The 20818-nt window shown below is 41.4% G+C and overlaps 1 protein-coding gene across 1 annotated transcript in view; it reads left to right on the top strand.

The window, feature by feature from the left end:
• Window positions 1-959, top strand: part of LOC122754097 (sodium/potassium-transporting ATPase subunit alpha-4-like) — a 57786-nt gene extending 56827 nt beyond the window's left edge. The window contains exons 21-22 of the mRNA XM_044002143.1: window positions 312-403; window positions 715-959. Coding sequence (XP_043858078.1) covers window positions 312-403; window positions 715-743 — 121 coding nt within the window. The 3' untranslated portion in view covers window positions 744-959. The remainder of the gene's footprint in view (window positions 1-311; window positions 404-714) is intronic.
• The last annotated feature ends 19859 nt before the right edge of the window (window positions 960-20818 follow it).

Genomic DNA, 20818 nt, shown 5'->3' with positions numbered 1-20818 from the left:
ATAGTTTGACACTGGTTTCCTTAAGATACAAATATAAATCCATCTAACAGCCAGACTAACTCTGTTTGGACTCCCTCTGTGCATTCATGGGTGCAAGTGTGAGCACTCGCGCGCGCGAGCGCACACACACACACACACACACACACACACACACTTACTTTCTAGGTCTGAATTATTGTTCTGGGAAATGAAGAGAATCTCAGTTTTTCTCTTGCCCCATAAAGGCTACCGGTATCCCTGTGTTTTCCTCACTCTTCTGATAACCAGGGTATCAGATTACAATTTACTAATCATACTCTTATTTCCCGTAGACTAAGTTGGTGGTTCTGTGCCCTCCCCTACTCTGTCCTTATCCTTGTCTATGATGAGAGCCGAAGATATTTAATTCGGCACAACCCTGGTGGTAAGTCTTCCCCTAGACCTGAACCTGCTCCACTATTTCATAGCCCCCTGACTATTATGTCCTGTTGCCTCAGGTTCTTTACCTTACCAGATGGCAGTCTGCTATCCCATAACACACATACCCATACAAATGCATACACCCACATATTTCTGTGTCCTGTGGCTCTTAGACCTGCAACCCTATTCCTCGCCTCCATCTTGTTCTCCCATCCCTATTTTTCCAGGCATTCCTTGCTGACCCAAGCTAACTGGAAGAGTCACCCTCACCAGGCACTGCTAATCCAGTTAATCCTGGCTTTCTCTCTTTAACAGGCTGGGTGGAGAAGGAGACATACTACTGAGTCAGCAGAAGACACACTGTGCACTGGACAGAAAGAGCATCCTGAAAGGGGGGGTGGTGTTGTTGGTTCATGGGTATTGGCTGGGGAGAGGCCAGTGTCTAGTTAAAAGCAAGGAATAGTTAGGATTGGGGAGGGAAAATAGGGCATCCCTGTACAGGGAGGGGTAAGGAGAGGTAAGGAGAAGAAAGGAAGGGGATTGAAATAAGAATAATTTAGGCAGGGTGAGAGAGGAGTATAGTTGACCAAGTTTGGGCTGATGGAACTTGTGGGGGAATGTTGCCCTGTAGCCAGTCTAGATAATAATAAAAGTTTCAATATATTGCAACTGTACCGGGTCTGTATCTTCTAGTCCTAACATTTAATGGCTGTGTGACTGTGGCTAAGTAATTGACCTCTCAGCTTCAGTTTCCTCATCTGTAAATGGAGATAATGCCATTTGAACTATCTCTCTCATAGGACTGTTGTGAGGATCCAATTAGATAAGGCATATAAAGGTACCTTACAAACACTAAAGAACCATGAATATGTAAGCTACTATACTCAACAAAGGTCTTTCTCTAGACCCTTATTTTGACATAAAGGTGGCAAGAATTTTCAAGGGTTTAACCAGAAGAACATCACCTCTGGCAGGTTCTACCAAGCTGTCAAGACTCCAAGTATGGTCCCAGCAAAGATTCTTATCTGCTGCCCAAGAGCCAGCCTCACTAAGTACAGAGAGGTTCCCTGGGACCCATGACTTTTAGCTCATCACCAGAAGTGTTAAAAGATTAGGAGATTAATTTTTTGACCAGAGCAGCCCATGAAACAGATTAAAATACAGAATGGTTCTCAGTCCTCCACTTCTGTCATACCACTGGCAAAGTGGCAAAAACAATAGGAGGTAGGCAGAGAGTGGTAAGAATCACCATTTTTAGACCATTTAAAACAATAAATGTTAGATGATATGCTAATGGTCAATGTTTTTCCAGTGACCAGTGAGCCTATCTATTTCAAGAGAACAATCATAATTTTGTAGCACCCTTTTCTGGTATGCTACCCAATTTGCACTCACAGATTGAGTCCTCCAGGGGACTACTACCCCTAGTTCAATACACTCTGTAGGTCCACACTCCTAAAAAACAGAGCTCACAAACCCCTACTGATCTTTTCACCATCAATAATCAAACAAAGGGCACAGCTCAAAGCAACAGTGTTTACTGAAATGGCTTAATAAGAAAAATAAGCAGAAATATCTCCCTATACACCTGGGATACATTCTCCTACAAATACTGTTTCCATGGGCAAAGTGGGCAGACACACAATAGAAAGCATTAGGAGAGAGGCACAGATAAAAGTATCATCCCTGACACTGCAGAACTTCAATGTGTCTTGTGGATCCATAGGGCAATAGATTGTCATGATGCTCTCCATAGCAGTAGTAAAGTTGAGTTAATTATTGTTCCTCCACAAGAGATGGTAAGTAGGATGTACATTCTGGGTAAATAGAAAGATGCCTGTCTTGGTGAGATCCTAAGGTACTTGTGGGTGAATGTGGATGAGATAAAGTCCACTAGGGTCTGTTTAGAAGTCTCTCTAGAGGACTGAGGTGAGGAGTTACTTTCTCTCCAATACAGGCAGATCTGCCCCAGGAAAAGTCTGAAAGCTGAATCAAATCTATATTGACATTCTCACTATAAATAAACCAGAAGACATAAAGAAGTTGCAACTAAATGGTAGTCAGTTTTTCCATTCTCTCCTTGCCCTCCCCCCTCCCCTACAAATAAAGGACTTAGAGGAGTTGGCAAAAATCCATTTTACAGATGAAGAAATTGAGTCCCAGAGAGGTTAAAAGACTTGCCTAAAGTAACACCAGAAGTGGCAGAACCAGGATATAAACTTTGGACCAGCCTTCCCTCCACGGTGCCATGCTGCCTCCTCCCTTAGAAAAGCTGGCAAGATGGGGGCAGCTAGGTGGCACAGTGGATAGAGCACTGGCCCTGGATTCAGGAAGACCTGAGTTCAAATCCAGCCTCAGACACTTGACACTAGCTGTGTGACCCTGGGCAAGTCACTTAACCCTCATTGACCTGAAACAACAACAACAACAACAGGAAAAGCTGACAGGAAGAAATGTCATTCCATACAACACTTAATGAGTTCACCTTGTAGTACTCATGATATACATAAGCAAACAGATCACCTGAAAGTAATTGCAGCTTATGGGACATCATCTGTCACTGAGAATGGATAAGTAGCAAAATTCCACTTAACATGATTCTCTAAAATCAGCATTTCAAGCACAGGAGAGAACAGTGAAAACTATGCTGAAAAATGTATATTTCAGGATCAAGAATTTTAAGAAGTCTTGCTTGGAGACTATTCAGATGCCTCACCCTGTATATGATTAATGCTTTCTTTAAAATGAAAATCAGAAGGTGCTATTTATGGCATGTACCAAACAGGATCTCTCTCTCTCTCTCTCTCTCTCTCTCTCTCTCTCTCTCTCTCACACACACACACACACACACACACACACACACACACACACACACTGACTTTAGCCTAGAAGAGAGAAAACTGGTTATGAATGTTATTTCACAAACATCTATGTACAATCACATCATTGACTTGCTAGCTCATTGAGAGCAAAGATTGTTTCACATTTTTTGTCTTTGTACTCCCAATGCCTAATAAGTGCCTACTACAAGATCAGTACCAAATAAATACTCATCAATTAGCTAGAACAAAAATAAAGATTAAGAGATGATAAAGATAAAGCATTCTGCTCAATTATAACATCCACAATATGATCTGTCGGAATAAGTTTTCAACTATGAAAATTGGGAAATGATCAAAACTAAAGATATAGACTGTCACCATTTCTTATGGCAATTTAGTTTATATGGAAGTCACAACAACAAGGAAGCAAAGGACCCAAAAACCATCTTTCCAAGGCAATGTCTTGTCTATTTACTCAGCAAAAAGATGGTGGCCAAAGACAGCATAAGTTTAGAATTCAAGCTCATTTGCAAAACTTTACAGAATGAGATGACAGAAGATTGCACATGGTCTCACTTCACAAGATGCTGAAAAAAATTGAAAAAGATATCAGGACTTGATTCTTCTCAGCAATACAATGGTTGGAGATAGTTCCAAAGGACTCATGATGGAAAATGCTCTCCAAATCCAGAAAAAAAAAAAGAACTGTGGACTCTAGATGCAGATCAAACCATACTATTTTTATTGTTTTTCTTTTTCTTTTTTGAGGTTTTTCCTTTTTGCTCTGATTCTTCTCTCATAACATGACTAATGCAGAAATGTTTAATATGATTGATCGTACATATATAACCTATATCAGATTACTTGCTGTCTTGGGGAGGGGAGAGAGAGGGGAGGGAGGGAGAAAAATTTGAAATGAGAAATCTTATAAAAACAAATGTTGAAAACTATCTCTAAATGCAACTGGAAAATAATAAAATATTTATATGGGGATAAAAAGAAAGAAAAAAAAGAAAAAGATATCAGACTTCATAGAACTTAGGATCAGATAAAACAATCCTAAAAGTATCTATGTGTTAAACTATAAGGAGGACAATAGACACGAAGTAAAACATCTACTAGAATTTCTGTGGTGACTTCTCATTAGCTACTATATTGGAACTACTAAATTTGGGCTCCACTACCTTGGTACCCAAAGTACAATGTGAGGAAGTGGCAATGTCACTTTAAAAGATCAGGTTGGGGGCAGCTAGGTGGCACAGTGGATAGAGCACCGGCCCTGGAGTCAGGAGTACCTGAGTTCAGATCCGGCCTCAGACACTTAAACACTTACTAGCTGTGTGACCCTGGGCAAGTCACTTAACCCCAGTTGCCTTACCAAAAATAAAATAAAATAAAATAAAATAAAATAAAATAAAATAAATAAAAGATCAGGTTGGAAAATGTAACTAGCCCTGACCAAATATGCACAGATTATGTGTACTGGAAATGGACAACTTGTAAATCATCATCAGAGATCAGTTTTCAAGAGATCTCAAGGAAGAAGATTACAAAAGAATAGGAAAACTCATGGATCATACCAAGACATCAACAATTACTAACCCATATGCCTACTTGGCAAGAATGCTCCTATTATCATTGGATCATAGACTAGATAATTAGATAGATAGATAGATAGATAGATAGATAGATAGATAGATAGATAGACAGACACACAGACACACAGACACACAGACACACAGACAGACAGACAGACAGACAGACAGACAGACAGACAGACAGACAGACAGACAGACAGACAGACAGATAGATAGATAGATAGATAGATAGATAGATAGATAGATAGATAGATAGATAGATAGATAGATAGATAGATAGATGATGGCTATAGGGAGAGACAGAGAAAGCTAAGATACTGAGATATATGTATATATATTATATTTAACCTTTATAATAACAAATTGCGCATACAATGAATGTCCTTGATAAGAAATAAAAGAAGGAAACGAAGTTTTTCAAAGATTATTTTTATAGCAGAGTACATGTATGTGGCATGATTTTGGGCAAAGTACTTCCCCTCTTGACTTGTTTCCTCATCCATAAAATGAAGAGGTGAGACTGGGTAATCTTTAAAGATTCTTTCAGGGGAAGGGGAGCATGGAAAGGAACTAAGCATTTATTTTTTTGTTTTGTTTTGTTTTGGGGGGCAATGAGGGTTAAGTGACTTGCCCAGGGTCACACAGCTAGTAAGTGTTAAGTGTCTGAGGCCAGATTTGAACTCAGGTCCTCCTGAATCCAGGGCCGGTGCTTTAACCACTGCGCCATCTAGCTGCCCCTGGAACTAAGCATTTATATAGCACCTACTCTGTGCCAAATACCATGCTAAGTGCTTTATCTCATTTGATCCTCACAACAACCCATTTTACAGTTGAAGAAATTGAGGCAAACAGAGGTTAAGTGACTTGCCTAGGATCACAGTAAGTGTCTGAACCTAAAATTGAACTCAGGTCTTCCTGACTCCAGGCCCAGCACTCTACCCTCTGCACCACCTAGTCACTGGCTCTAAATTTATATTCCCATAGAGATTTCTCCAATTGTCAAAGAGAATAATAATAATCATTAACATTTCTATAGCAGTTAAGATTTACAAAGAATTTTTATTTACATTTTCCCATTTGATCTTCTGAATAGATTCTTGATGTAGCTTGGATTTATCCCCTCCAGATACATAAGGACTACAAATCTCAGGGTTTACATAGCTTTCCCAAGATCACCCAGGATTCCTTTGCCCCATATACCATACCCATAGGTTTACATGGAGCAAAAAGAGCCAATGAGAATAGGCCCTCAAGGTGCATGCCCATCCCCCACTATGAGAGTGATTTTCCATTTTGCCTAAAGTGTCACAATTTAGGTCTTTGGGTTCTGCTTAGAATATCAACTCCTCTTCAAAGAAGAAAATGCTATTAAATAACTTCAAGTCTTCTTATTCTTCTTCAAATTGAATCCTTCTCCTCCTGTCTCCCTTAAGTTCCTCATATATCAGAATGTCTCCTACATGGTACAATGGGAAAAATGTTGAATTGAGAATCAAAGAACTAATCTTGATTTGAACCTGCCACTTATGCCCATGACCTTGAGCAGTCACTTATCCTCTCTGGGCCTCAGTTTCCTAAGCTATAAAATGAGGGGGTGAAGTAGATGATCTCTAAAATTTTCCTTCCAGCTCTTCACTTTTTGATCCTTTTCCCATGACCCTATAACGAAGGGTCTGACCAAGGCCATTCTTTTTATCTTCCTGTTGCCCAGCCCGACATTGGTAGGCTCCTTAACAAAATTATAAGAACTGTTATTAGTTTGGTGGTATTTCCTAGATATAACAAAACTATCACATGGTTAAATGGGTCTCTCCTGAATAATATTCTTAAACACTTTAATGGATTTGTGATCTTAATCAATATAGGTACTTATTCCATTGTAAACATCACAACCTACCCATGCTTTCTCATCTTGTACACCTCTTGTCTATGTCCTTCCATAAATGCTAAGGTCTACCCAATATTCCGGGGCCTTACATACCAGTGAAGAATGCAAACTGCCCATCTTCTATTCTTCACTCTCACTACCTGGCCTGCTTGTCTTTTTTCTGGTCATATATCACTTGAATGATGTCCTTTACATTTTTCTTTGTTCTTAGATAATTGGGAAAAGACTATAGTCTATTAATCCCTTACATTGTTTTTTAGGTGATTTGCCATTTTGAGTCTTGTGTTGTTCCATGAATCATAGTCATGTATTACTTCAGAGGGAAAATAGTGGAGTCACCCTATACAGTAAATATTAGTATGGGAAAAAGTAGAATTGTGTTAATGGCAGCAGGGTGGGGATTCATACTCTCTCATAACCATTATCTCTACAATAAAGAAATGATTGAATATCTAACAAGATGATATTTCATGTTAGTTTTGGACATGTGATTAAACTAACTGAATCAGAGAGTAGCAGGCAGAACTGGATTCAAAGTTTGGCTTACTAGCCATATGACTTGAGTTAGTCAATTAATCTCTCTGGTATTCAGCTTTATCATTTGTAATGTGACAGTTGGACTAGTTGACCTTGAAGGTTCCTTCCTTATGCAAACCTATAATTCTATAATTTACCTCTTCAAGGGGAGAGTATGAACTATCCTTCCACTGACTTCAAGAGAAAACTATACCAGAGATCACAGAACAACAGCAAGAAACTCCAGAATGGTTTAAAAGATAAGTGTAATTTTTATTAGAAGATATTAGAAGCAAAATTGGGTCAGAAATCAGAGCACTCAACACAGAATTTAAAAAGACAAATAACAGGGTACAGAACTTAAAAGACATGACAGGGAATCTTTCCAAACAAGTAGAGGCTCTGAAAGAAAGAATGACAGATTTGGAACACATAAATGTAGAGTAGAAGAAAATTTGGCAGAAAAGAAACAAAAGGTAACAACCTTAAAAGAACATATGGGGGCAGCTAAATGGCACAGTGGATAGAGCACCAGCCCTGGATTCAGGAGTACCTGAGTTCAAATCCAGCCTCAGACACTTAACACTTACTAGCTGTGTGACCCTGGGCAAATCACTTAACCCCAATTGCCCCTCAAAAAAACAAAAACAAAAGAACATATGAATTCCATACAAGCCAAAGTTAATGACCTTGAGAATATGATGCACAGAGATAAAGAGCACAGATCTCCAAGAACAACATGATAGATACATTTTTCTTTTCTTTTCTTTTCTTTTTTGCATGACAACGAGGGTTAAGTCACTTGCCCAGGATAGTAAGTGTCAAATGTCTGAGGCCAAATTTGAACTCAGGTCCTCCTGAATCCAAGGCTGGTGCTTTATCCACTGTTCCACCTAGCTGCCCCCAATAGATACTTTAAAAAAAAAATGAATACCAGGTGCCAGGAAATAATAGAAGTAATCTACCCAAAACTTCTAAATATAGATACCAAAGTGCTAATTGATTAAAACCATAGATAAGCACCAGAGAAAAACTTCATGTTTAAAATTCCGAGCTATACATGGTTAAATTTCACAATTTCAGTAACAACAAATTTTTCAAGCAGTCAGGAAAAGGACTTTCAGCAATGAAGTAACACTACTTTGAATAACCCAGTATTCATCTGTTATCACAAGAAATCAGCAAAGATATTGGAATAATATATTCCAAAACATAAAGGTATTCAAACTATAACCCAAAATAAGACACACTAGAAAGCTAATCCTAATCATGAATGGAAAAAAATGTACCTTCAAGAGAAGAAAGACATTTGAGTCATTTCTGCAAAATAAAACACTGGTAAGCAGAATTATCTACTGGCAAACATTTCAAGCAAGAGAAACACAAGAAAAGTAAATATAATTATTTTTAAATGAGAAATGAAATCAATTTTCTCATATTTATAAGCTATTGTTTAAAGAAAAAAGAAATTAAACAGAGGACTAAAAGATCAAAGAGAAGTCACTAAAAGACCAAAAAAACCCCCAAAAAACAAAAAACCTAAGGGGCTACAGATATAAGGGGAACTAAAAGAGGAGGAACTGAATTATTATTCAATGAACCAAATACTGTCATCTACAATAAGAGAAACAATTATCTTTTTGGAAGGGATTGAAAGATTAGGAAGTTAAATGGGGATAAGTGAGGGAAGAGAAAGAGGAAATATGGAGATAACTGATCCACCCATCCATAAATGAACAGAAAAGAGTAATTTCTTTTTCAAGCTGGGCAATGAGGGTTAAGTGACTTGCCCAAGGTCATACAGCTAGTACGTGTCAAGTGTCTGAGGCCAAATTTGAACTCAGGACCTCCTGAATCCAAGGCCAGTGCTTTATCCACTGTACCACCTAAGCTGCCCTGAGAAATTTCTTTAGTTTCTCAAGAGTGAGGCCTATAGGAGAATAGGACTACAATTATAGAGGAGAGAGACTGAAGTGAGGAAAGTAAAGGGGAGTTTCACTCTTGGAGAGAAAAGGAAAGGTTGTCACAGAAAATATTCTCATAGCAGGGGAAGATGTCTACCTGTGATAATGGGTTTTGTCTAGAGGACATATGTACTATCAACAAAGGGTTGTACCTCCCAAAACTAGAGACCTCCCAAGACCCCACCCCAGGAGAAGAACTGTATGAGTCTTCAAGGGAAGTCAGCTCCCAGGATAGTAGGAATTATGTAGAAACACAGATAGCATAACATTGCTTTGGAATTGGTGAGTGAGGGACAGCTAGGTGGCACAGTAGATAAAGCACTAGCCCTGGATTCAGGAGGATCTGAGTTCAAATCCGCCTCAAACACTCAACACTTACTAGCTGTGTGACCCTGGGCAAATTGCTTAACCCTCATTGCTACACACACACACACACAAAAAAAAGGAAAGTTACTCAATGTACAAAGTCCAAATCAAATTGGTGAGTGATCATAATGAAGGCAAAGGATAAGACCAACCTTCATGACTAGAGACAGAATGGCTCTCATCACACAGTGCTTCTACTCAACATTGTTTCCTTCGTGAATTGACACTTTTAAGGACAACAGAGAAATGGGATGTGTGTGATAGGAACAATAATCAAATCCCCCTCTGCCCTCCTGTGTAAGATAGGTTAGTTTTTCCTCAAAAGGTATTGAAATTTTTTTTAAAAAAGGTATTGAAATTATCCTCAACAGCTTTTGACATCACTTCTTCATTATCTAGGTCCAAAATGGGCCCAAGGAGCATCTGCTTAGCAGATCATCATGGGCAATTCAGGCAAAAGAGTTTCATTTAGCTGAAGCAACCTGAGGCATCCCCAGTGCCTATTCTTGTTAAATATCCTTCTCCCACAATGACTAAATCTCTTTTTTTTCAACTGTTGAATGACCTACAAGTACCTCATTTCTAATATCAAGCCTAAACTACCAGAGAGTTGCCTGAATCAGATCCAGCCCAGAACATGGTAGTAAGATCTACAAATGCAATAACATAGGAATGTTAGGAGAGAGATTTCAAATTCAGTTTTCCACAAAATCCACTCCAGTGAAGGACAGAGTTAAGAAAAACAAATGTTTTATAGTCTGTGAGCTAGAGATTAGAATCCAGAAGGCATCTGACAACATTGCAGAAAACATCATGCTAAAAAGCATGGAAGCAAAAAAGTAGCCCTCCTTCACTCCACTGGCAACTGGGAAAGCACGAGAGCCTCATCCATCATCCAGAACCCATGCAAGCATGCTGTCATAAAACTGTGTATAGGGGCAGCTAGGTGGTACAGTAGATAAAGCACCGGCTCTGGATTCAGGAGTACCTTAGTTCAAATCCAGCTTCAGACACATGACACTAGCTGTGTGACCCTGGGCAAGTCACTTAACCCCCATTGCCCTGCAAAAACAAAAACAAAAAAACTGGTGTATAATACTCTGGGCAACCAAATTTTGCCATGATCTTCCACAAGCCCTGACAACTGACATTATCAAAGGCTTTGGCAAGATAAGGTACCAGACATTAAGGTCCTCCATCAAGCTACACTGCCAAGCATTTAAACTCTACTGCAGAGAACACAACTCTGATGGACTGGCCATGTAGCACAAATGCCAAATGCACAATTACCTAAAAGACTGCTTTACAGAGAATTCACACCAGGCAAGTGCTCACACAGCAGTCAGAAGAAGCAATACAAGGTCTCTCTGAAGAACTTTAGTATCGATTGTGAGACATGGGAGACGCTGGCACAGGACCGCCCAGCATGGCATGCCGGTATCAAAGAAGGTGCTGTGCTCTATAGCAAAGCAGAATTGCAGTAGCACAAAGGAAATGTAAGCTGCACAAATCCAGAGACATCTCCAACCCAAATGTTCCAATGGATTATTTGTGCCCAGCCTGTGGTAGAGTCTTCTGAACTCGTATTGGACTGATCATCCACAAACACACTGTACCCTGACCCCAACATCTTCAAAAATAAAGGATGAACAGCAGAATCCAGAATGGACTGGAGTGGGGGGGGGGGAGAGGGAAAGAAAGAATAAACAGAAGGCTAAAATAAAAGATAACTTTTTGGGAAAGAATATCATAGAAGAATGCCATTTTAAAGTGAGTGAGTAGAGTGGAGAGAATATGCCTAAATGGGTAGAGAAAGAGAAGGGCCAAAGGGGGAGGAGAGGGGAGGGGAAGGTAAGGAAAAGAAAGTTAACAATTTAAGGAAATTCAAGAAATTTGGGATGGGGCAGATAAAAGAGACTAGGAGAAGAGCCTGTGGGAACATATTAACTTCAAAATAGTAAAAGTAAAAGTAGGGGGCAGCTAGGTGGCACAGTGGATAGAGCACTGGCCCTGGATTCAGTAGGACCTGAGTTCAAATCTGTCCTCAGACACTTTACACTTACTAGCTGTGTGACCCTGGGCAAATCACTTAACCCTCATTGCCCTGTCCCCCTCCCCCCCAAAAAAAAGAAGAAGAAGAAAGAAAGAAAGTAAAAGTAATTGCAGGAACAAAATGCTGACTTGAAAGAGGAAGGGGTTAAAAATCAATGCAAAAGGGAGCAGCTAGGTGGAGCAGTGGATAAAGCACTGGCCCTGGATTCAGGAGGACCTGAGTTCAAATTTGACCTCAGATGCTTGACACTTACTAGCTGTGTGACCCTGGACAAGTCACTTAACCCTTGTTGCCCCGCAAAAAAAAAAAAAATCAATGCAAAATAAATAAATGGAGAAAAAAACCAAACCTAACAACCATAACTTTTCATGTGACTGGATTAAACAATCCTATTGAGAGACAGACAGAGACAGAGAGGGAGGGAGGGAAGAAGGGGGGCAGAATAGATTTTTTAAAAACCCACAAGATTGTTGCATCCATGCAAATTTTTTTTTAAATAAAGGCATGTGGAATTTTTTTTTTATTTGAAAAGGGGAGTTGGGTTTGGCTAGAACTTAATGTTGCCATCCATCTTTTCCAGAAGACTCTACAGATGCGTGGTCCCTCACCAAATCTATACTTAAAGTCTTTCAAGCTTGGTAGATTTTACTAGATTTTATGTTCCATTGGCATAGCTTTTCAGTTTCCTATCTCCAATCATATCCATGAATGAATGAATGAATGAATGAACAAACGAACAAATGAATGGATGAATGAACGAATGAATGGATGAACAACTAAATGAATGAAACCTTTATTAACCACTTACTATGTACAGAGCATTGTACTAAATGCTGGGGATACAAACAGAAAAACAAAACAGCCCGTGCTCTCAAGGAGCTCATATTCCTAAAGGAGAAGACAACACATATGGAAAGTTTCAGCTGTAAGTCAGATTGAAAAGTCCCATAGTCCTTAGGACGCAAGAGCAAAGCAGATATTAATGCTTCCTCCTTAATGCCAGTGCACCAATAAAATCATCTTAGTTTCTAATGTTGAACCACTTTCCAGTGCCAAGGACTCTGGTGATAAGAAATTTCCTCTCTGAGTCTTCAGTAGCTGTGGCTGAAGTACCTGCAGGAGCAGTTGCCAGGCTGCATCTCCACAGAGATTGGTAGCTTCCCAGGATGACAGCTGAGGACTCTGGGCTGGAAGTACTGATATTCCCAAGGCTCTCAGATTTAAGGTCCTTGGCTGTTTCCACCAGGGTCTAGAGGGAAACAATGGTCAAAGATGGTGGTGGTGGTTTCACTTGCTTGGCACGTGCTGCCAAGGTGGTAATTGGTTGACAGTTGGTGGGGACATCTGGCCCCTTCTCCACAGGAGTTGCTTCCCCAGATGATGGATATGTGTGCAAAACAGGAAGCAGGACTCATGGTGCGAGGGGTGCTCCTATACCTATCTACCTGTTGGTGGCAGTTAGTCAGTAATAACCGGGGGTGATGAGGAAGGCACCCCCCCTCTCCAGAATGATTACACCTCTCAATAATGGCTGTGGAGTTAGGTTAGGAGTAGGTCTGGTGGTTTGTGGGGCACTGTTACTCCAAGGACACTTGGGTGTAGGATCCTGGATTGTCTCCATCAGGATCTGAGGGCAGTCAGTGGTCAAGGTGATTGTGATGGCTTGACTTGTCTGGCATATGCTGCTTCCTGTCCTCCTTAAGGTGCTTTGCTGCTTTGCCTGGCCTTGTTTGCCTGCCCTGTGTGAAGTCATGCCCACAGTGAAGCTTTAAGGAAGCATCAGGGAGTGTCATTTTTATAAAACAGCAATTATCTTTGGGCTAATCCATTCATTCCCTCTCAGTGATTAGCTATACCTAGAACTATCTAATACTCTTCAAAAAATGTTTTATTTCCTTATAAAGGGAATTACATGAGAATCATAATCCAAACCAACCAGAAAATAAACTGTGAAACATCCTTTAAAAAGATACTAAACCCTACCCCCACATTTGTGAAAGTATACCACAAGACCGAAGACTAGGCTACATCTCTCTTTCTCTTCAAAATGTAACATCTTGGGGGCGGCTAGGTGGCGCAGTGGATAAAGCACAGGCCCTGGATTCAGGAGTTCCTGAGTTCAAATCCGGCCTCAGACACTTGACACTTACTAGCTGTGTGACCCTGAGCAAGTCACTTGACCCCATTGCCCTGTAAAAAAAAAAAAAATGTAACATCTTTTTTGGTACCAAGGGACAGAAATGGAGGGGAATGGAGTGGGTAAAATTGAGAATGGCTTCTCATAGGAGGTGGGGGGGGGGCAGGAATATCTCTTGTCCTAGGCTGCACTCTCCTTTCCCTGACACTAGATCCCATGAACCTGGGCCAGTGGATGCCAGGAAGGAAAGGGCATCGACATTTTCCCACAAAATTCCCTAAGTCACATACTACAGAACTGGGATTGGAAAGAACATCATTTAGTAAACCCTGGAGTAAAGAAAGGCAGAAAGGGATGGAAATAGAAGAGAGATGACTAGAAAAGAAGAAAAAAGGTAAATGGGAAAAATAGAAAAGCGGACAAGGGACAAACTGGGGGTTGGAGAAGCCTGTGACTCAGTACAGGAGCAGCAAAGATAAGAAATAATTGGTCTTCTCTCCACATCAGCCCTCTTCTCATAGATCTTAGGAGACTGGAATGTTGGCAATCTCCTCCAAACTCACTTCCATTCCAGGATTTGGTAGGGATGTGAGCTGCATTTGTCAGGGGTCTTATCTTGGGGCTGCTGACACAGCCATAGCTGCATGGAGAGCAATAGACTAGGTCAGGATTGTGTGTGTGTGTGTGTGTGTGCAAGCATGGAGAGTCCAGGGATATAGCCTAAACTTGGACTCCTCAGGTTTCAATAGCAGGAGCTTCAGGTGTCTGGTGGGTTAAAAATACAGAGGTCCCAACTCAGGGTCATTTGATACCAGTGACCGAGAGCTGTCAAGTCCAAGGGACTAAAGAAAGGGGCCTGAGCAAGGGGGATGAAGTGTCAGATAAAGAGAGGAAAGGGGAGGAGGTGGGGAGATCAGGATAAGGTTGGATTGGTGGGCTAGAAAAAGGGATAAGAAAAGTAAAGTGTATGAAGGGGCATAGGAATCAGAAGGACGCTGACAACTGAAAGAGAGAGCTGTGGAAGAAAGTAACTACATTAAACTGAGGGTAAACGTAAATTTATAGAATCCCAGGGATGGAAGGGACCTGAGGTCACCCAGTCCAATCCCTACCTAAACACGAATCTCTTTTCAATACACCCAGAAGTGGTTTTCCGGTTTTTGTGTCGACACCCCCCCACATACTCTCACACACACACTATACCTGGAGGCACCTTTTGGAAATTTTTCCTAACCTCAGGTCAAAATCGGGCTCTTTGTGCCTTTCACCCATTGCCCCAGTTTCATTTCACTCCTTTATGAAGTTTAAGATTGCATTTTCTCCTTTGTTTACTAAATCATATTGTGAAACTATCTAAGCCCTGCCCCAGGACAATCCAAACCACCGTTTATTGATTGTCTTATATGTTCACACTGTCAGAAGATTCACAAAGGTCAAATTCTTGTTGGAACACGGGGATGGTTCCACGTCTTCTCTTCCTTATGGATTTCCCCTCCCACTCGGGCCAGCACTACCCATAAGGGACTTTTTCAGAAGAAATTACTGCACTCTTTTCTCTCTCCCCCTCAAAACTCCCAGGGGAAGATGTTAGATCTTGAGAAAGAACACCTACAAACACCTCTAATTCCAGCATTTATTTTCCTAGCCTAGCCCTCCCCACCCCCAACACACACACACACACACACACACACACACACACACACACACATACACATACACACACACACACACACGTTAGCTCTTCCACGTTATCTGGTCTCAGCTTCCCCTGTGGCAAAGTTAGCATGTCCCATCAAGCCCATCCAGGGGCTCGCTACAGATTCTTGAAAATCTCCAGCTTTCCTGGATCAGCCCTCCAGGGTTTCACATCCTGGACACTGTGAAACTAATACTATTGTTTTGCAGACTCAAAATCTGAGAGTTGGAAGGAGCTTTGGCGATCACTTAGGAAACCAGGGCCCCCCAGAGACTCTCAATGTCTCTCAGGAGGCAGTGTGGCACAATCAGGAAGTCATTCAGCAAGCATTTAGTGGCATGAGCCCTTACCTTAAAGTCAGAAGACATGAGCTCAAATCTTACCACTTACAACGTCACCTTGGGCAAGTCCCTGTGCCTCAGTTTCCTTATTTGTAAAAAGGGACTGGACTGGGAGACAGCTAGATGGTGCAGTGGTTAAGCACCAGCCCTGGATTCAGGAGTACCTGAGTTCAAATCCGACCTCAGACACTTGACACTTACTAGCTGTGTGACCCTGGGCAAGTCACTTAACCCCCATTGCCTGCAAAAAAAAAAAAAAAGGGACTAGACTAGATGATCACTTGTGGCTCTGGATCTATGAGCCTATGGTCCTATTAAATAAATAACCCAAGGTTTTATTGTGAGTTGGCAGCTAGATTGCTCAGTGGATAAAGCATTGTGCCTTGAGTCAGGAAGACCTGAGTTCAAATGTGACCCCAGACAGCTGTGTGATCCTGGCCAAGTCACTTACCCTCTGTTTACCTTAATCTACTGGAGAAGGAAATGGCAAATCACTCCAGTATCTTTGCCAAGAAAACCCCATGGACATTACAGTCCACAGTGTCACAAAGAGTCAACACAACTGAACCACAACAAATACAGTGAGTTAGTGGACAAGCTGAAACTCTCAGTCCAATGTGACACCATAGATAGAAATGAGAAAATGAGTGCCTCTGAAGGAGGCCTAGTTCTCCAGGGAACCTCCACAGGCATGTTGGTTTATTCCCATCATTATCTTCCCATCTTCTCTTCAGTTATCCTATGAGGGAAGTCTCCATCCTCTCCTGGACTATGACAAATAATATCCTACTTTCCAGCTTCCCTATCTATCTCTTAACAGCCCCCAGTTCTTGATACTGGAAGGGAGTAGCATAGGTTCCAAAGGGCAAGACATTTATTCAGCGGGTTCTCTCATCTGGAACATGGTTAGGACACCAAGAGTTTTTCTGCCAGGTTCAGAACTAACAGACCCATAGCATGCAACCATACCAAAATTCCAGGACCTCCAAGAGCCACACGCATATCCTGCCCCTTGGTACATAGTGCTTGGCAGAGGTAGAACTGTTTCTAGGTCTTCCGCTTGCCCAGTCCAGTTCTTCACCCTCAGGGCACACCAGGTTGGATAGGCTGAGGTTTGTAGTAAAGATTCCAATCCTGATAGTCCCATAAGTCCCGAGTACTTGGGGGCCAACTAAAAGGGGCCTTGAAGCAGGAAGCAGAGGGAAACAGTCTGGTCTTTCTATTCATGTTCCTTTGACTGTTCTTAGTCTGCTTCCCTCTCTTCCCTGGGCTCTAGCTCAAGTTCTCTGTTTTAGGGTCAACAGCAGGAGGAGCGGGGAAAGGCAGGTATTTCTGTATTGATTCTATGTTAATGGATTCCTAAAAGATCCCAGAGAGGAAGAGTTAAACTCATAAAGAATTAAAAGATTAATCCAACCCTGAACCAAACCATTAATAATAATAAAATAATAATAATACCTCTGTAAGGTCTATAAAGCACTTTACCTAGATTGTTTCATTTGATCTTTACAACAGCCCTGAGATAGGTGCTATTGTTATGCCCATTTTACATATGAGGAAACTGAGGCAGACAGAAGTTAAGCGGCTTGACCAGGGTCCCACAGCCAAGAAGTGTCTGAGGTTGGATTTGAACTCAGGTCTTCCTGTTAATAGGCCCAGTGCTCTATCCACTAGTATTCCATTCAGCATATTGTATATCCCTGCCTAATAAGTGATTACTCAGACTGAAGATGAAGGCCTTCAGTGAGAAGGAAAACAACTGTCGCCTGAAGCAGTTCATTCCACTTTGGGGCACTTCTAACAATTCTAAGGTTGACTGAAATCTGCCTTCCTGCAACTTCAACCTGTTAAAGCTTAGTCCTCCCACCTGAAGATCAACTGCATAAGCCTAAACACTCTTCTATGTGATCACGGTTGAAGTATTTGAAGACTGATTGCATATAGAATCATAGACCTAGAACTGAAGAGGGCCTCAGAGGATGCCTTATCCAACCCTCCCCCTCCCAGTGATTTTTTCAAATAACAAAAGCTCAGGTCCAAGGAGGTTCAATGACTTGCCCAAGGTCACACCATAATCAGCAGAGATGAGATGTGAAAGCAGGTCCTTTGAGTCTTTCCGATGTACTAGCTACCCAGGGCCAAGCTCAGTGGAACCCTCCCATAATCCTTACCACTGGGAGAGACTGAAGCTGGTAAACCACTTGAGCTCGGGAATTCTGAGTTGTAGTAGGTCTAGAGACACACAGGCATCTGAACTAAGTCTGACACCACAATGATGAGCCCCTAGGAATAGAGGGACCACCCAACTGGCTGAGGAAGGACAAATGGGCCTAGGTCTGAAGTGGATCAGGTCAGTTGAATTCGAAATTGGGGTGATACCCATCAATTGGGGAAAGGCTAAACAAATTGTGGGATGAGATTAGGATGGAACACTATCGTGCTGTAAGAAATGATGAGCAGGATGCTATCAGAACGACTTATGAAAAATGCAATCCATCTACAGAGAATATTGATGGTATCTGAATACAGATTGAAGTATAATTTTTTTTGTTAGTTCTAATGTGGAAATGTTTTACATGACTGGACATGTATAACATATTGAATTGCTTGAGTGCTTAAGGAGGGGTGGGGAGGGAGGGAGGAAGAGAATTCGGAACACAAAGTTTTAAAAAATCGATGGGAAAATTTGTTTTTATGTGTAACTTGGGGAAAATTCTAAATAAATAAAATTTTATATAAAAAATTTTTTAAATGAAGTGGATCAGGTCAAAATTTCCAAGCCAATCAGTAGTAGGATCAAGCCCATGAGTGGCTACTGTACTTCCAGCCTGGATGAGAAAGACCCAGCTTTCCCCCCATCCCCTACCACACACACACACAAAAAAAAGCATGAGGATACCAGCTGCCATCTCCTAAGACTTCTCTTTTTCAAGTTAAACATTCCCACTTCCTTCGATTAATTCCCTTCTGAATTGCTCTCACCATGCCAATTACCTTCCTTTGGACACATTCCATTTTGTCAATTTTGCTGTTTTTACACTCATGTCCACCCCAACCAGAGTCTGTGGAGAGGGACAGCTAGGTAGCATGGTACACGGCAGATAGAGTGCTGGGCCTGGAGTCAGGAACATGTGAGTTCAAATCCGGCCTCAGACACTTACTAGCTGGGTGACTCCAGGGATGTAATTTAGCCTCTGTTTGCCTCAGTTTCCTCATCTGTAAAATAATAGCACCTACCTCACTCATGAAGATCCAATGAGATAATATTTATAAAGCACTTAGCACAATGCCTGGCACTGTGTGGGGCCAAATAAATGTTAGCTATAATTATTATAAGACATCCCTTTTTAGCACTGTCCCTGTGTCCACCTCGAGTAGAGCCCCTTCTATCAAAGAGAGGAAAATAGACAGTCTCCATCCCTCCCTTGGGATGACTTGGTGAGAGACCAGCCTGAGAAATTCCCCTTGCCCTTTGGCTGCCTAGGGCCAGGTAACTGCTGGCTTCCATTGGAACTGAAGACGTGCAGGGTCAGGGTAAAACAAGATGCAAAGAAGAGCCAGTTCTCCCCAGCTAGATCTCCCAGCTTCCCTCACTCTTTCACCCTGAGACTTAATGGGCAAAGAAACTTCAAACTTTAAGCTTCCACAGGGCTAGGTTTAGGCTTAATGGTCCCTTCCTGAAACCCCATCCTGCCCCCTATATCTCTAGATCTTATCTTCAGGGCAAAAAAGGTTTGGTCCCCTCTCTGAAGAATTCCTTCCTCCCACCCATAGAATCACAGACTTTTAGGGTTGAAAGGTCATCTAATCTGACCCATATGAATGAAGGATCTCCTCCATAATCAGGGGTGTTGTAAGGCTCAAACAAGATAATGGTATCCTGTAAAGCACTTTACAAACCATAACACTATATAAATGCTAATATTATTAACATCATCGTCATCATCCCATCTAGTAACAATTTCATTTCCTGAGCTTTCTGCTGCACTTTTTCTGAGCTCAAGCAATATTTCAGGGATGTTCTGATAAATGTGTAACACCAAGGCTCTCAAAAAAAAAATAACCCAGTATGCACACATACTTTTAAGTTTAATCTGCATTATTAACACATCCTTAAGAATAGACAATCAGGGGCAGCTAGGTGGCGCAGTGGATAGAGTACTGGCCCTGGAGTCAGGAGTACTTGAGTTCAAATCTGGCCTCAGACACTTAATACTTACTAGCTGTGTGACCCTGAGCAAGTCATTTAACCCCAATTGCCTCACAAAAAAAAAAAAAAAAAGAATAGACAATCAACAAAACAAATAAAGCCCTGATTTGTAGTGGATTTCTGAGGAATGAATGCTCACATTGGAAATTTAACAAGCAGCTCTTGTAAGCTAGGTAAAGCTGGCTTCAGCACTGGCTATAAAATACCTGACAAGCAGTGATCCAGCTTTTGCTTGAAGAACTCCAAGGAGGAGGAAAGACCTCCCTAGCAAGGCAACACATCTCACTTTTGGATAGCTCTAATTGTGAGCAAGTTTTCCCTTATATTAAGCCTAAATTTTCCTCTGCATTTTCTGCCCAGTGTTCCTAATTCTAATCTTTGGAGTCAAATAGAACAAATTAAATCCCTCTCTCATAGGGTGTTCTTTCAAGTACTTAAAGACAGAACCACAAGTCAGGGGAGGACACAGGGACACAGAGGCATGACAAGAGGAAAAGGGAAAAGGGAAGGTGAGGGAACCACTGCAGAGGAGAAGGAGAAAAAGATCTCTAGATCTCTCTCTGGTCCCACAGCCCAGCAGGAAGTAATCATTTTCCCATGTCTACCTTGGTGTAGTAGAAGCATGGACTTCCTGCTTTGGGCTGGGATGTGAACTAGATAACCCCTAAAGTCCCTTTAATGCTAAAATTTGAGGATTCTGTTAAAGAATAATGGGCTGGGAGGGGGCAGCTAGGTGGCGCAGTGGATAGAGCACTGGCCCTGGATTCAGGAGTACCTGAGTTCAAATCCGGCCTCAGACACTTGACACTTACTAGCTTGTGTGACCCT

Source organism: Dromiciops gliroides, chromosome 4 (genome assembly GCF_019393635.1).
Source record: "Dromiciops gliroides isolate mDroGli1 chromosome 4, mDroGli1.pri, whole genome shotgun sequence".
Taxonomy (NCBI): domain Eukaryota; kingdom Metazoa; phylum Chordata; class Mammalia; order Microbiotheria; family Microbiotheriidae; genus Dromiciops; species Dromiciops gliroides.
Note: the sequence above shows the minus strand (reverse complement) of the source record. Positions and strands in the feature narration are given on the sequence as shown.